The 16,614-nt window shown below is 37.5% G+C and overlaps 2 protein-coding genes across 4 annotated transcripts; both read left to right on the forward strand.

Annotated features, from left to right (window-relative positions):
• Nucleotides 1-239: 239 nt before the first annotated feature.
• LOC116128886 lies at nt 240-9,069 on the forward strand. Its single transcript, XM_031414653.1, has 11 exons — nt 240-362; nt 914-1,019; nt 1,538-2,497; nt 2,587-2,705; nt 3,286-3,450; nt 3,557-4,523; nt 4,893-5,420; nt 5,494-5,801; nt 6,045-6,143; nt 6,239-6,364; nt 6,835-9,069. The coding sequence occupies exons 1-11, from the start codon at nt 240-242 to the stop codon at nt 8,605-8,607; spliced, it is 5,274 nt and encodes a 1,757-aa protein (XP_031270513.1). The 3' UTR covers nt 8,608-9,069.
• Nucleotides 9,070-10,364: 1,295 nt separating this feature from the next.
• LOC116128808 (elongator complex protein 1-like) lies at nt 10,365-16,349 on the forward strand. Of its 3 annotated transcripts, none has more exons than XM_031414565.1 (5): nt 10,365-10,704; nt 11,202-11,535; nt 11,901-14,967; nt 15,416-15,511; nt 15,617-16,349. In XM_031414565.1, exons 1-4 carry the CDS (start codon nt 10,546-10,548, stop codon nt 15,456-15,458), a joined length of 3,603 nt encoding a protein of 1,200 aa, XP_031270425.1. In that variant the 5' UTR covers nt 10,365-10,545; the 3' UTR covers nt 15,459-15,511; nt 15,617-16,349. The 3 variants fall into 3 exon arrangements, with proteins under 3 accessions (XP_031270425.1, XP_031270426.1, XP_031270427.1); XM_031414566.1 differs by lacking the exon at nt 10,365-10,704 and adding an exon at nt 11,106-11,141 and having other exon boundaries at nt 11,239-11,535; XM_031414567.1 differs by lacking the exon at nt 10,365-10,704 and having other exon boundaries at nt 11,402-11,531.
• Nucleotides 16,350-16,614: the final 265 nt, after the last annotated feature.

Raw genomic sequence — 16,614 nt, forward strand, 5'->3', positions numbered from 1 at the left:
GGTAAAATTATAGTAATAAAGTTATAGCGTGAGAGTATTTTCCAAGATAAAAAGGGTATGATTGTACTTTCCCTTTTCAACAGCAATTAGTCTCGGTCTTCTCCTCTCATCTGTAATTTTTTTTTCCTTTGGTCTCATATTCAGATTTCAGACTTTAGAGGGAGAAAACAATTTTTTTTTCTTAAAAAAAGTAATAAATATCTAGAGAGAGAAAGAAAAATAAAATATAAAAGAATTAAATGGAGGAGATGGGTGAGGGTAGAGTCAAAGCTATGGCCTCAGCTTCTGCGAATGCGAAGCCCATCAAGGAGCTCACAACTAAGACCAGAGAAGAAGGCGAGCTCTCTTCATCAGACGACGACGTATTCTTGCTTCCAAAATTCCTAATATATTTTGCTTCCGCTTCTTGATTTTGATCTTCCATTCATCCAATTTCATCCTGTACACTTTTTTTTTTTTTTTTGATTTCTTTCTTTTGTTTTTAATTACTTGTTTGCTGTTTCCTTGATGGGAAAAGAAAATAATATCATTTTGCTTCTTGAAAACTTCAACTCTGTTTGGTCAGCGAAGTATTTTTTTTTTCCATCTTTAAGTTTCAAAATCTTTGACCTAGAATTGTATTTTTGGAACTAGATTTTTGTTCTTATTTATGGAAACATTTGCATTTTTCTTTATTTGGACTTATCTAGCATCAGATCAATGCACTTTGAATGCTAGTTAGCTATTGTTAGCACTTTGATTGATCTTAGTTGATTTCGCATGATATTATTTTTTGAAAGTCTGAATTTGTGCTGTTAGTTTAATTCGGGTCAGTTGGATTTTAGTTTACTGCTTAAGAATTGTTTTAGTAAAATTGGTGTTATTTACATGTTCATAATTGAATATTTCTGAGTAAGCTATTTGTGTCCCATAGGAAAATCCTGCTAGCTCAGTTGCACCATCTATTGGTACTGTCGCCCCTCCTGGAGGGACTCTTTTTACAACTCTGACAAACAAACACACTCAAGGTACTCGGACCGGTAAGCCTTACCAGCTATAGTATGTGAGAATCAGGATTTTTTTGGATTGGGTTCTCTGATTGTATATCTTTATTTTGGGTCCAATTTCTGTAACTTTTTACGTTAGTATTGGTGTTTTTATATATATATTTGGCTTCCATTTAAACTCTTAGAATCTTATAATTATTTGTAATCTAGTCTATGGGTTTAGTAAAGTATTTGCATATGATTTTTGTACATATTGAAATGGTAATGTGTCAATATATTATAAGTGAAATTAATAACAACCATGATGGTTTTGGAAACATATAAAGTGCTTATATTCACTCTCTAGAGATGTAGTCTTTTGCTCTGTAATGATGAAGTTGGAGTTGAACCCATCGTGGTACATATGTTTTCTTTTTTAACCGCTTGTGTATTGTTTATCATTTTCATAGTTTTGCTGTGTGACCGTCTTGTTGGTTGAGATTGTGTTTTCTTGTAAACAACAAAGTGCTTGTCCTGAAATATCTTTTGATGGATTTATATCTACTTTCCAGTGAAGAATGTTTCTACCAATAATCTTTCAAGCTCCATTGATATTCAGTCCCGAACTTCCATTCAGCCAACCAATCAAAAGAGTTTTGAGAAGAATCGAGTGAAATTTAAATCAGGTAATCCTGTATGGTTTCCTACTTCAGGGTCGAACAATAACCTTGTGATAAGCTTCTCAGATGGTGACAGTGGCAGTGACTCTGATGACTACCAGCAAGAAAAAACAACTGCGACTAAATCCATCACAACTGGGTTGGATAGCTATGGACAACCACCTGCTGTGTCAGTGGTGAAAACCAGCAAACTACATCAAAATGCCAAAAATGTAAACAAAATAATACCCAAGAAGTTATCCTCAAACCGTATATTTGTCTCGTCAATGACAAAAATTCATGGAGGAGCCAATTCCAGGGCTGCTGAGCAAGGATCTCGAGTTAGGAATATTAATAACCCTAACAAAAAATTAGGAAGCCAAGAGCGTGGTTTTGACCCAGGAGTGGGTTTGAAAAACAGTAAGCTTCAGGACTTGAGGCAGCAGATAGCACTTCGGGAAAGTGAACTAAAGCTTAAGGCTGCCCAGCAAAATAAAGATTTGGCTGTTGTGCAATGCAGGGATTATCATGCTATGAATCTAGGCAAGGAAGCAGCAAGGAAATATCAATTGCCTTCTGCAGATGTTGGACAGTTGGAACGAAAAGTACCAGACAAGAAACGCTTGAAAGTAAGTGGATCTTATTCTCACCGGATAACTTCAGATAGCCATCAAGAAATTCCTGCTGCAATATCTATTATGCCAGTGAAAGAGCCTACATTGGAGAACAGTATGCGTGACAGAAATAAAGTTGATCATATACAGAAAGACATTCCTGTAAGCAGAATAGAGTCAAGCATTGTTAAGCAACACAAGCAGGATGATAAACGTATTGATGTTCTGCCAGAAAATAGACCTAGATCGGTGAAAGATGGTAACCATTTTGTTATTTCTCTATAATTGGAGTGTTATACTATAGAACATTTGAGATGCAATAACGAATAGGACTGACCTTTTCTGCAGTTGCTGATATCAATTCTAGTGGCAATCAATCTGATAGGGATAGAAGGCTGGATCCTGTTGTGTTAAACCAAATCGCAGCACCGGCAAATAAAATGTCCAGTTCTTTGCCAAAGAATTTAGTAAGTTAATGTTTGAGGAATAAATTGCTTAAGGTTTGTTAAGTTGCATTTTGTGATTGTATGGTTGACCTATAAGGATCCTGCTTCTTGTGTATCATTTTTACTGCAATTGCTCTACATTTATGTATTCAGTGACCTTTGCTTGGCCTTGCTTATATTATAGGTTTGTTACAGTCATGCTTGGTATTGTCCAGTCTATGTAATAGTAGAAATTTGGTGGCAAGGATCATGTGCATTTGCACTTTTTACAAGATAGATATGAAGCTTCATGAAGTATTGTACATTTTTTTTTTTTTTATACTAGGAGAGGAATGTTGTCTCCTACTTGTAAATGGACTTTTGTTGTTGAACTATATTGTATGGTTGTAATACCAATTTTTACTGTATAAATCTTTGTCTACCAGGAGGTTAAATTTCTCTGTTCCCAGCTTTGGAAGTTGTGGTACTAGTGTTTCAAATAGATAACTGTAGTCATTTTTTTCTTAAATTTAGTATTAAGTTCAAACAGTCACCATTGCTTGAATGGTTGCTATATCAGGATTGGTTTTGGCTTAATTATTGATATTATGTAACTTTACAGGATAAAATGTTGGTAAATCATCCAAGTAAAACTGGTGGACATCCTACACCAAATTCTTTTCCAAACAAAGCAATTGGAGAACAGAATGTAATGAAAAGCAGTGACCATTGTAAAGCTATTTCTGGTGATAAGACTGTTGATTCTTCGTTCCATGATTTATGCCAGGTGTGTTTCTAGGATTCATATAGCTGATTGGAGGTCTACAATGTCTATGGTATATCTTTCAATGATTCTTTATTTTCATTCTAAACGTGTTGAAACCTTCTACCAGGTGAATAATGCAAGTTTGTGGAACTGTCTGGGTGATGCCAATGTCTCAGGACATGGCAATATGGATGTACAATCAATACTTGACATGGAGGAATTGACGGACAAAGAGCTGGAGGAAGCACAAGAGCATCGGCGCATGTGTGAAATTGAAGAAAGAAATGCTCTTAAAGCTTATCGTAAAGCCCAAAGGGCTTTGATTGAGGCTAATATGAGATGTACTAAACTTTATCGTCAGAGAGAACTGTGTTCAGCTCGCTTTCGTTCTTTTATGATGGATGAATCCAACTTACTATGGTCTTCTGGACTGCATGAACCTGTTGGGAATGGGTTGGATTTGTCAAATCACGTATCTGAAAATATGGACTTAATCCCGACATCAAGCCATCAGGTGCAGTCTGCCTATGATGGATTTAATCGACTAGGTTATGATTCGAATATCCAATGTGTCAATGGTGCTCCCCTCATTACGTCTTATCAGCATGCAAGTGGTCAAAATTTGGGGTCTGAACCTTGCAGTGAGCCAGATGCTAGTACATCAGAGCCATTGCCACGTAAAACTAAGAATGTTGTTCATGGATTAAGCTCTCCGTCCAATGAATTAAATGTTTCAGCTGATGAAAATGAAGAGACATTCCCCTTGGACCATGAATCTGTTCAACACAACTTTGAAGATAATCAAAAGGAACAAATTTCTGAAGGAAGGCAAATGGACAAAAATAGCAATGTCAACAAAAGTTCATCTATTGATGGCTCCAAGGATTCTTTACTTCTTGAAGCTACATTAAGGTCTGAACTGTTTGCACGGCTAGGAGTGAGAACTTTGTCAAAGAATAGTGGTCCATGTTACAATGTGGAGCCTTCGGTTGAACGAGGGCCTGAAAATGACATTGGAAGTGACAAAATGCAGACAAGTAATGGCAGTGTTCCATCTTCAGAAGGAGGACAAAGCCAGCAGCATTATATTGGAGGTAATTTTCTTTGGACAGACACTGTTTGTGGTCAGCATTTGGTTTATAGAAATATTTTTTGATTGTTAGTGTGTCCTGCTGAATGTAGAGTTTGATTGATCATCCCAATTAATAATATAATAGTATTTATTAATATAAAATGATAATATTATTGCAAGTACTGAAGTTAATTTACTGTTACTATAAATATTGGCGTGTTTTTTTTTTTTTTTTTTTTCTCTTGATTAAAATTATGTGTCTTAAACTATTGGAAAACAGTTATTATTATTGGTACTGTAATTAGTAGTTATAATTATATTTGTTGTTTTTGTTGTCATTACTATTATTCTTATTCTTAACCACTTAGTACAATTTCATTTTTAATTTTAGGCATTGATCAGCCAGAAAGAAGTTTTAGTGAGTCTCCTGTTCAGATCCATGATCAGGGCCATGCTGAAAAAAGTTCTTTACAGTTTCACTCTACTGCTGATTTTAAGGAAAATGAATTTTCCCGAAGAGCTCACCCTTCAACTGCTTCTGCATTATTTTCTCCTCCTTTGGTCCTGAGGAGTGTGTTTGGTCATCTGAAAGTTGGATCATCAATTGCTTTATCGAATATGACTAAAATTCAACGGAATCACTCACATAACTTTTACATTGAAGAGGGTGCTTGTTTCAACTCTAATGAACCTCAGGATTGGTATTTGATAGAAGACTCAAACCAGGAGAGTCTTAGTAGCATCTTTGGGAGAGAATTTGGCTCTTATACCTGCAATCTTGCTGTTGACCCATTTTGGCCACTTTGTATGTATGAGCTCCGAGGAAAATGCAACAATGATGAATGTCCTTGGCAACACGTGAAGGACTTCTCAAATGGAAAAATATATAAGCATCAGCATGGCGATTCTGATGGTGCTGGTATGATTATTCCAATAAACATTTCTGTTGTTTTTTACTTTTTGCTTTCATATTTAAGCTATTGCTTGTGCAGATGGTCAGGCTGGGTTAACAATACATCAACAGGATTCTTTTGGTGCTTCCAAGTGTTGCGATAATTTGACTCCACCAATATATATAGTTGGTTTAGATATATTGAAAGCTGATTCACAATATGAGTCTGTTATAGCTAGAAGACACGGACAATGCTGGCAGAAATGTTTCAGTATTACCCTAGTGTTATCAAATATGTTTCAGAAGGACTTACCTGCAGAATTCTTGCATTCCAGTGATGGACGTATTGAAGTGTGTGGGGGTTGGAATAGACAATTCTCTTATTTTCAGAGTAGAGATGGCGTAATGGTTTGTGTATAACATTGTAATTAAATTCTTCATTGTTATTGCACTGTTTTTGGTTTCATTGCATTGGACATACATATTTAAATCAGGTTTTAATGATATTAAAAATTTCTTTGACATGTATATGATAATTGTTTGTATTCATTTACTCTGAAACTCCTCCTACATCACAAATGATAGCTGTTTTTTTTAAGTTGTTTGGTTCACACTCTCATTCATGGTTTCCTTCTTGCATGGTATACCTAGAAGCAACTGAAACAAGCTATGCCTAATAATGTCCAATCTGTGGAAATGGCTCTTCTTTTTCTCAATCAAGAGGCTGGCAGATTAGAGAGTATAAGAAAGGTAACCTTGCCTGATTACATCATTAACCTTTAGTATTCTAATCATGATTATAATCTTTTATTCCTGCAATAGTCTCAAATTCTTATGTATTGCAGGCCCTCTATGCGTTGTCACGAGCTCTTGAGGCAGATCGATCATCTGAAATTCTTTGGATTGTTTATCTGCTTATATATCACAGCAATGCAGTGCCATATGGGAAGGAAGACATGTTCTTTCATGCGGTATGCTATCATATGAAATCTACTTTTACAAGGACTAATACTAGGAAGAGTGAATCAGTTCCTGCATGCTTTTTGGTGAATGCCTATAGTTGCTGTTGATATTTTGGCTACTCACTGTTTGTATACTGCTGTTGTTGGTTGCTCCTGATAACAAATGTTGTATATATAACAATACATACACCTCTGTGAAGTTTCCTGATTTCCCCTTGCTATGCTTTTGGCCCACATTTTGGCCAGTTAATAATTGGAGGGAATTTCTACTGGCTATGCTTTTTGCCCACATTTTGGCCAGTTAATAATTGGAGGGAATTTCTATATAGGTGGTTTATTTATGTTGTATCTGTGTTGAATTTCATAATGTGGCTTTCTCTCTCACACTTTTTGTGAATATTATTATAAAAGTTTGGTATTAAAATTTAAAATTGAAATACAAATTCTTCTATGGATACTCTTCTCCTCTTGGTCTTCAGGTCAAACACAATGAAGGATCTTATGGACTTTGGCTTATGTACATCAACAGTAGGATACAGCTTGATGATCGGTTGGATGCGTATGATGCTGCTCTTTCAGCGCTCTGCCGCCATGCATCTGCCTCTGATGGAGATGAAAGGCATGCTAGTGCATGCATCTTAGACCTATTTTTGCAGATGGTGGAGTGTTTGTGCATGTCCGGGAATATTGAGAAGGCCATCCAGAGAATCTCTGGACTCTCCCTTGCTGAAACAAGTTCTAAAGAACCTCATAGCCTGTTGCTCTCTGATATCCTCACATGTTTGACCATTTCTGACAAACTTATATTCTGGGTTTCTTGTGTGTATTTAGTTATTTACAGGAAACTGCCCGATGCTGTTGTACAGCGGTTTGAATGTGAGAAAGAACTCCTTGCAATTGAATGGCCTTCCATTCACTTAGTAAATGATGAGAAGCAGAGGGCTGTGAAGCTGGCTGAAATAGCAGTGGATTCTGTTGAAGCTTATTTCAATAATGAATCACCTAAGAGTGAAGCCAATCTCAGATCAGGACAACTTTTTGCTGTTTGCCATGTTAGGTGTATGGTAGCGCTTGATGACTTAGAATGCAGTTGGAATTTGCTGGACAAATACATTAAGTTATACCCGTCTTGCTTAGAACTTGTTCTGACATCAGTGCGCTTGCAGAAACGTGATTTTGGTGATTCAAGTTTTATGGGTTTTGAGGGAGCTCTTATGAAGTGGCCTAAAGAAGTCCCTGGAATTCAGTGTATATGGAATCAATATGCTGAGTATGCCCTCCTGAATGGAAGACCTGGCTTTGCAAAAGAACTTATGGACCGTTGGTTTCACTCTGTTTGGAAGGTTCAATACTCTGAAGTTGACAATTTGGATGCCATGGATAATGAGATCTCTCATGGCTCGCCAGAATCCACTTCAGCATCAAATCTAGACTTTTCAGTGTCTAGTAAAAACCAAATGGATGTAATGTTTGGATTGCTCAATCTCTCTCTCCATAGGTTATTGCAGAACCATTTCAATGATGCCTGGTTAGCTATTGATAGGGCATTGAAGCTTGCAGCTCCTGAGAATTTTAATCATTGTGTTAGAGAGCATGCCATGTTTTTGCTTACTGATAAGTCAGGACCAAAAGGAGATGCAGTTTGGCTGCTGAACCTTTTGAAGCGTTATTTGGACACTGCCCGCTCTTTTCCTTGCCCCAAACCGTTGCCTAGACACTTTATTAACAACATTGATAAGCCAAGAGTCCGGCAGCTAGTTACTAACCTGCTAAGTCCAATTCCGACTGATTCTTCTCTGGTGAATTTGGTTCTTGAAGTGTGGTATGGTCCATCTCTTTTACCCCAAACGTTTTGTAAGCTAAAGGATCTAGTTGACTTTGTTGAAGCCATTATGGAGATTGTACCATCCAACTACCCATTGGCGTTTTCTGTTTGTAAGCTGCTCAGTGGAGGTGACAACCCTGGTGATGTTACACCGGCCAGTGTTTTGTTCTGGGCCTCCTCAACATTGGTCAGTGCGCTTTTTCAAGCCATGCCCATTGCTCCAGAGTATGTATGGGTAGAAGCTGCATATATTTTGGGCAATGTAAGCGGTATTGAGGGCATCTCTGAAAGGTTTTACAAGCGAGCTTTATCTGTATATCCATTCTCCATCAAGTTGTGGAAATGCTATTATAACCAATCTAACACTAAAGGAGACATGAACAACATTGTTGAAGCAGCAAGAGCAAAGGGTATAGAACTTTTTTGAAGTCTTTTATTTAATATTGCACAATTGTTAGAAACAGCATTTACCGGGGGAACTTTTAGTTCAGATCTGATGATTACTGGTTGGGGAGGCCATAGATGTAGATGATAGCATGTTACGACACTGGATGTATGTATTGCTGACAAGACACCCGTAGGGTGGATACAATTTTTGCTATTAGTTGTGAAACTAGGAAATAAATGAAGATAGTAGTATAGTTTAATAGGTTTTAGCGTTGATCAGTTAGGTTACTGCTTTTGTGAAGGTTAGCTGAGGTTTACTCCCTCCCTCTTTTAGTCTGTTGTTTTTTTTGGTTCAGTTTGCTTCATTTCTTTTGTATTTTTCCCAGTTCCCCTTATACTAAAGGATAAGCTTAGTACTGTTTTCTCATGTTTCGCGTAATTGTAACTACCCAGATACTTGTTCATGTAGTTGAGATGAAAAGAGTCGGAAAATTTCGCTTCACTATACCCTGTCTTTTTGATAATGTTACTGACTTTTTGAAGGAAACAAAGACATCTAATGCTTGTTTAATCTGATCTGTTAAGAAAGAATGTCACCTCTTCTTACTTCGTTTATCATAGACTCACCAGAAGTATGGCGCTACAGAAAATCTGCTTGGTTTCCAGGATAAGTGCTAAAACAATGGTTTATGCATGAAATTGAATCCTCTTAAGTTCACTGGTATGATTTTTTAGAAAATTTTGCTGCTGTCTACTCTTTTAACATGGAGGTGGCTAAAGGGTTTAAATTTCGTATTTTGGTTAATTTTAAAGTTGTGTCGTGAATAACAAAATGACCTTTTTATATATACATATACATATACATATACATATCCCTTCACTTAATGATTCTAATTTAGGGGTTGGACATAATGAATCTCCCTTCTCCACTCTGGACTTATTTAATATTAGCAAATTACAGCGATTAAATGAAAATTTCTACAACCAGGGGATTTAAATGATAGACTCACCATAATATTAAACAACAGCATCAGGAGTTTAAATGATATGTTGCCAAATGTTTGGTTATTTTTAAAGGCATAAACCACATGGTCCCACCCAAGGTTTAGCGCCATTGCAAATTTTCACCCCTGGTTTTCTTCATTCCAATTCCCACCATTAAATTAATATCGTTTCCTTAAATTTTAACTGTTCACTCTATTGAGGCTCATGTTAGCACGCTAACGGGAGTTGGTGCTCTTTTAAGTAAAAAATGGGCTCATGTTAGCAAGAAACGACTCACGTTAACATCACCCAAGCCGTCGGATTTTTGCTTTTTATGACTGATCCCAAACTATAAAATAACTTCTAAAACCACCGTTAGACTCTCCCACGATCTCCTCTACAAAACCCATACCTCCACTTGCCGTCATCACTCACATTTTCAACCACTCCCACACTTGCCACTTGTGATTTTGGGCATCTTCTCGGTCGTGTTTTGTTTGATCAGAGAGCAATCAACGTCATCAGACTACACCAAAATGCTCTTCTTGTGTTGTAGTTTGTGTGGGTAGTTGTTTGGCCCTTTTTTACTTTCTGTTCGTCGAAAATTGAAGCTCGAAGTCGCGTCTATCACCTGCTCAATAAAAGGTGTAAGTCAGTTTTTCAGATTCCCACCCTTAGTTGAACAGTCATTGATGGTGTTTAACTAAGGGTGGGAATCTGGAATAAATGAAATCTGGGGTGGGACCTTGTAGCTTTGCTAAACCTTGGGTGGGAACATGTCGTTTACTCGTTTTAAAGTATTTACAATGGTTTTATATTGAAGGGTTTCTCTAAAAGGTTGACATGTGGTCACTTTTACAAATTTCACCTAGGTTACCCACTGGACGTACTCTTTATCAACTTCTGATCCTTGTTTCAAAGCTTTCCTTTGGAAGCTTAAACCCTCCAAACCCTAATTTTAATTTATATTACTTGGAATATTTGATAATTCATCATGAAAAATCTGAAACTCTACTCAGAGGTTTCTCTGAATCTGGAGTTACCACCAAAGGAAGAAACTCTACTGTTCTCAGCTTTGGACATCGAGCGGAACCGATTGTTCTTCGCTTCTTCAGCCAATAACATTTACACTGTTCAGCTTTCTTCTTTTCAAGTAAGCTAAGCTCTCACTTTCTCTGTTTCTTCTTGTTTCAAATATATTATATGATTGTCTACGCAAAGAGTTACTCGAAAGAAAAGGTTTTTCATTATCGAAAACACATTCATTGGATATTAATATTATGCTTCAGGAGATTAAATTAGTGCTTTTAGTGAGGCTCAAACTCCGTCCAGTTCCAGTAACATTACCGTTTTGAATTTTGGTTACAAATGAAGATATTTCGGTTTTATTTGATAATGCTTTTGTAACAGTTGTTATAAAAATTGTGATCATGAACTTTCATGTTGTCTCTGGCCTGGCACCTTTACCAAATTAGTACAGTGGCACTATACTTAAGTTAGATATAGAGTTATATCAGCTTATGTTTTGGGAAGTTTTATGTGTTGTAACTTTGAGGCATGCTGGAGCTGTAGGACTAAAGTTCATGGCAGGTACTATTCGTCTTATGGAAAAATATCCTTTTTTGATTATTGGAGTTGATGTATGTACAGAATGAAAGAGTGCCGGCTAAGACTTCAATTTCTGCAGAAGTTGATCAAGTTGAGTTGGAGGCTGGGGACTTTATTACGTCTTTTGATTATCTTATGGAGAAAGAAGCGCTGATAGTGGGAACTTCTGATGGACTTCTACAGCTGCATGGTGTGGATGGTAATTCAACAGAAGTTGTTGGTAAGGTTGAGGGTGGTGTTAGGTGCATATCACCTAGTCCAGATGGAGATCTGCTTGCTGTAATCTCTGGTTTTGGGCAGTTACTAGTGATGACTCATGATTGGGATTTGTTATATGAGAATCCACTGGAGGATCTTCCTGAAGGTGTTGACGTACGTAAGGACCTTTTTCCATTCTTCTCTGGTTATTTATTTTCTTTTTCCGTACAACTGTTGAAGCATGGTGCCATTATAGGTTTTTGGAATGTACTATCTGGCTAGTGAGGATAAGGAATCACAAATTTACATTGTGTGTATATGTGATGCTTCTTAACAAGAAAATATCTTTAACTAATTAGCTACTATGTATCCATTCTGAAAAGCTCATAATTGGTTGATTGCATTTGATTGCCTATATCATCTCCACCATTGGAGGCATTTGTGTGCTCAAATGTCCCTTTATATACTTTCTCATAGGACATTGCATTATGCATCTTTGTGATACTTAGAAGATTTATGGACAAGGCCTTGGCTTTATTTCAGGTGAACCAGATTTTTCATCCACATATACATCTGAGAGTCCCATTTCTTGGCGAGGTGATGGGAAATACTTTGCCACTCTAAATGAGTCGAGTGATTCTACTTCCTTGCATAAGAGGCTTAAGGTCTGGGAACGAGATTCTGGGACATTGCAAGGTTCTTCAGAACCAAAGGTATTCATGGGAGCAGTTTTAGAATGGATGCCCAGTGGAGCAAAAATTGCAGTTGTCTATGATCGAACAGTGGAGAATAAGTGTCCTTCAATAGCTTTCTTTGAGAGGAATGGGTTAGAAAGAAGTTCCTTCAGCATTAATGAGCAAATAGATGCAACAGTAGAAATTTTGAAGTGGAACAGCGGCTCAGATCTTCTTGCAGCTGTTGTCAGGTGTGGGAATTATGACTTTGTTAAGATCTGGTTTTTCAGCAACAATCACTGGTACTTAAAGCATGAAATTAGATACTTGAGGCAGGATGGCATGAGGTTGATGTGGCATCCAACAAAGCCATTGCAGTTGATATGTTGGACTCTTGATGGGCAAATTACAATTTGTGACTTCATTTGGACAACAGCTGTCATGGAGAACTCAACTGCATTAGTCATTGATGGCTCCAAGATTCTTGTAACCCCCCTTTCTTTATCCTTAATTCCACCTCCTATGTATTTGTTTAGCCTGAAATTTCCAGCTGCTGTCCAAGAGATGGCTTTCTATACCAATAGTTCTAAGAATTGTCTGGCTGCATCTTTGTCTGATGGTTGTTTGTGTGTCGCGGAGCTTCCTGCTTCTGATATGTGGGAAGAAATGGATGGCAAAGAATTTTTTGTTGAAGCTTCCATTTCTGATATAGCATTTGGATCATTCATACATCTGATATGGCTGGACTCACATGTTCTCCTTTCTGTTTCTCATTATGGTTTCAGCCATAGCAATTGCTCTTCTCGAGCCACATCAAGTGAGGCTGCACTTCTTGGTTTCTATATGCAGGAGATCACACTTGAATGTTCTGAGGATCAAGCCCCAGGTTTAACTACGTGTTCTGGATGGCATGCTAAAATTTCCAACCAAAATTCCCTAGAAGGGTTTGTGATTGGCATTGCTCCAAATCCTGCTAAAAGATGTTCAGCATTTCTTCAGTTTGGTGGTGGAAAAATTGTTGAGTACACTTCAAAACTGGGCATAAGTAGAGATGCTGTAAAACATGATGATATAAGCTTTTCATCATCTTGCCCTTGGATGAGTGTGGTTCCGGTTGGTACCGATGGGCCATTGAGGCCTTTGCTCTTTGGACTTGATGATGTTGGTCGGCTGCAAGTTAGTGGGAAAATCATATGCAACAACTGCAGCAGTTTCTCATTTTACTCAAAGTTGGATGACAAAGTGATCTCACATTTGATCCTTGCAACTAAACAAGATTTACTCTTTATTGTTGACATTAGTCATATATTGCGCGGAGAATTAGAGTTGAAGTATGAAAACTTCATACATGTTGCTAGTAGAAGAAAAGAAGAAGAAAGCATTAGCTTTATAAATATTTGGGAAAGAGGTGCGAAAATTGTTGGTGTCCTGCATGGAGATGAAGCTGCGGTCATATTACAAACAACCCGGGGAAACCTAGAATGCATCTACCCTAGAAAATTGGTACTGTCTTCAATTGTCAATGCGTTGATCCAGCAACGCTTCGGAGATGCATTAGTTATGGTGAGGCGGCATAGGATTGACTTTAATGTTATTGTTGACTATTGTGGTTGGCAAGAATTTCTCCAATCAGCTTTGGAGTTTGTTAAGCAGGTTAAGAATTTGAGCCACATAACTGAGTTTGTTTGTGCCATAAAGAATGAAAATATTACAGAAACTTTATACAAAAAATTTGAATTTCTCTCTCTGCCTTGCCATAAGGAGTCTAAAGATGTGCAAGCCAAAGATTTCAGGGATTCTGAAGCTAACAAGGTATCTTCAGTCTTGCTGGCCATAAGGAAGGCCCTCGAGGATCAGGTACCAGAAAGTTCAGCCAGGGAACTTTGCATTTTGACTACCCTAGCTCGTAGTGATCCCCCAGCTCTTGAAGAAGCTTTAGAACGAATAAAAGTTATTCGTGAAACTGAATTATTAGGTTCTGATCACCCAAGGAGCATGTTTTACCCTTCTGCTGAAGAGGCATTGAAGCATCTTCTGTGGTTATCAGATCCTGAGGCCGTTTATGAAGCTGCTCTAGGCCTTTATGATTTGAACCTTGCAGCTATTGTGGCCTTAAATTCCCAAAGGGACCCAAAGGAGTTTCTTCCTTTTCTTCAAGAATTGGAACGCATGCCAGCTCTCTTGATGCGCTATAATATTGACCTTAGGCTGCATAAGTTTGAGAATGCTCTCAAACACCTTGTTTCCTTGGGTGATGCTTACTATGCAGATTGTTTGGACCTCATGCAAAAATATCCTCAACTCTTCCCCCTGGGGCTTCAACTGATTACAGATCCTGTCAAGAGGGGACAAGTCCTCGAGGCTTGGGCAGATCATCTTAGTGATGAGAAATGCTTTGAGGATGCTGCTACAACTTATTTATGTTGTACTAGTTTGGAAAAGGCTATGAAGGCATATCATGCTTGTGGTAACTGGAGAGGAGTACTGACAGTTGCTGGGCTTCTCAAATTGGGAAAAGAGGAGGTAGTACAACTGGCTCATGAGCTCTGTGAAGAACTCCAAGCCCTAGGTAAACCAGGGGAAGCTGCCAAAATTGCTTTGGAATATTGTCAGGATGTTAACAGTGGGATAAATTTGTTAATTAGTGCAAGAGACTGGGAGGAAGCTTTGAGGGTTGCTTTCATGCACATGAGAGAGGATTTAATCTCAGAAGTGAAGAATGCATCTCTGGAATGTGCAAACTATGTGATTGGTGAATACAAGGAAGGTTTGGAGAAAGTAGGAAAGTACTTGGCCCGCTACCTAGCTGTTCGACAAAGAAGATTACTGCTTGCAGCAAAGCTCCAAGCAGAGGATCGAACAATGAATGATCTTGATGATGATACTGTTTCAGAATCTAGTAGTACTTTCAGTGGAATGAGTGTGTACACAACAGGGTATGCCTTTTATACATTTATGTCACATGCTTCGCCTCCTTAGTTCATCTTTCTTTACTAGGCTCTTGGTTTTTGTGGCTTCTCGTTTAGCTTGATTGCAGTTTATATTGACATACACTCATACATACCCAGTTTACTCAGTGTGAGGGCCCTGTAGTAAGAAGCTTGCTGCAACATTAATGGCAACACATACCTCGAGATTTATAATTTGCAAATGATAAGTTGTGCTTACTTTAATAATAAAAAAAATGTAACTATATAATTGGTGATACAGTTTGTTAATTGATCAACTGATTTCTGATCTGGTTGTTCTGTAACTGAACCGAATTCTTGCAACTCCTTATTTTGTTCTCTTTCCTTTTAATAAACTTTTATTATCATTTACAAATCCTTGTTTCTTATATCAATTTGAGTTGCTTCAAGTGGGTTGTATTGTTTCCTTGAACAGGACAAGGAAGGTTCTGCTGCTCCACCGCCACAATTGCAGCTAGCAGGGCAAGAGATGCAAAGCGCCAGAGAATAGAGGGAAAATCCGTCCTGGCAGGTAATTTTGCCTTTGAGGCCTTCTGACATCGTATTCTTTATTGGTTGCTATATATCATCTCCAGTCACAATCTTTTGGTGAACTTGTACTTGATTCATTTTGTAGTCCTGGGGAGGAGTTGGCTCTGGTAGACCATTTGAAGGGCATGTCTCTAACGGATGGAGCAAAGATGAGCTTAGATCGTTGTTAGAATCTCTTGTGATTGTTGGGGAAGAAGAAACTGCGAGGAAGCTGCAATACACAGCGGAGAACTTTCAACTGTCTCAAACGGCAGTCAAACTAGCTGAAGATACAGTGTCTAGTGATATCGTGAATGAACATGCACATAATTTGGAGCGTTACATAAAAATATAAAAGTGACTGAAAAATTCAGAGGCCTTTTCTTGGCGAGCTAAATTATTCGTTAATCCCGAGAAGTTTAGAGAACTGGGGCATGTACGCTTCTGTGCTTATTATATGGATAGAAGTGTTGTGGTCGACGTTATATCATGCTTAATTTTGTGCTTCATTCAAATTCAAAATTGTTATGCATCGATTACTCACTTGGAGAAGCTTTTTTTGGCTCGTTCTGTAGCAGCATAAATATTTTTCTGTATTCTGGCATGATGAGAGCGAAGACTGTGTTATGGAGAGATGAAATGAGGGCAGTTTTGTCACAGAAGCAGTTGACTTAAACCTTTTTTTTTTTTTTTCTTAAAGAGTATCATTCTAGATTTTGTGTCAGATTTATGTGGTTTATTTTATTTTTCTAGTAACTTTGCTTAAATTGTTAGTTCCTGTTGAAATTGGCCAGGGCGCCGCTATAGCTCTCATGTTCACTGCTCACTGCTATGAACCTTGGCAGAGTATTATTTAACTATTAAAATAATAATTGAATATGTTTTAGGAGTGTTGTCTCAACTTATATTTTAAAATTAGTTATTTGCTTGTTTATAATTTTTTTGAGTTTATAAGTAAATTTTTTTTTTATTTTTTTTTTTTATGAACACTCGTTTTATAAGTTAGTTTGATCAAGTATATAATTACATTATCTTTATTTAATTTTAAAATTTTATAGTATACTCTTATTTAATGTATACCATTTTTAGTCATTTTATAATAAA

This window comes from Pistacia vera, unplaced genomic scaffold (assembly GCF_008641045.1).
Source record: "Pistacia vera cultivar Batoury unplaced genomic scaffold, PisVer_v2 Contig204, whole genome shotgun sequence".
NCBI classification, from domain to species: Eukaryota; Viridiplantae; Streptophyta; class Magnoliopsida; order Sapindales; family Anacardiaceae; genus Pistacia; species Pistacia vera.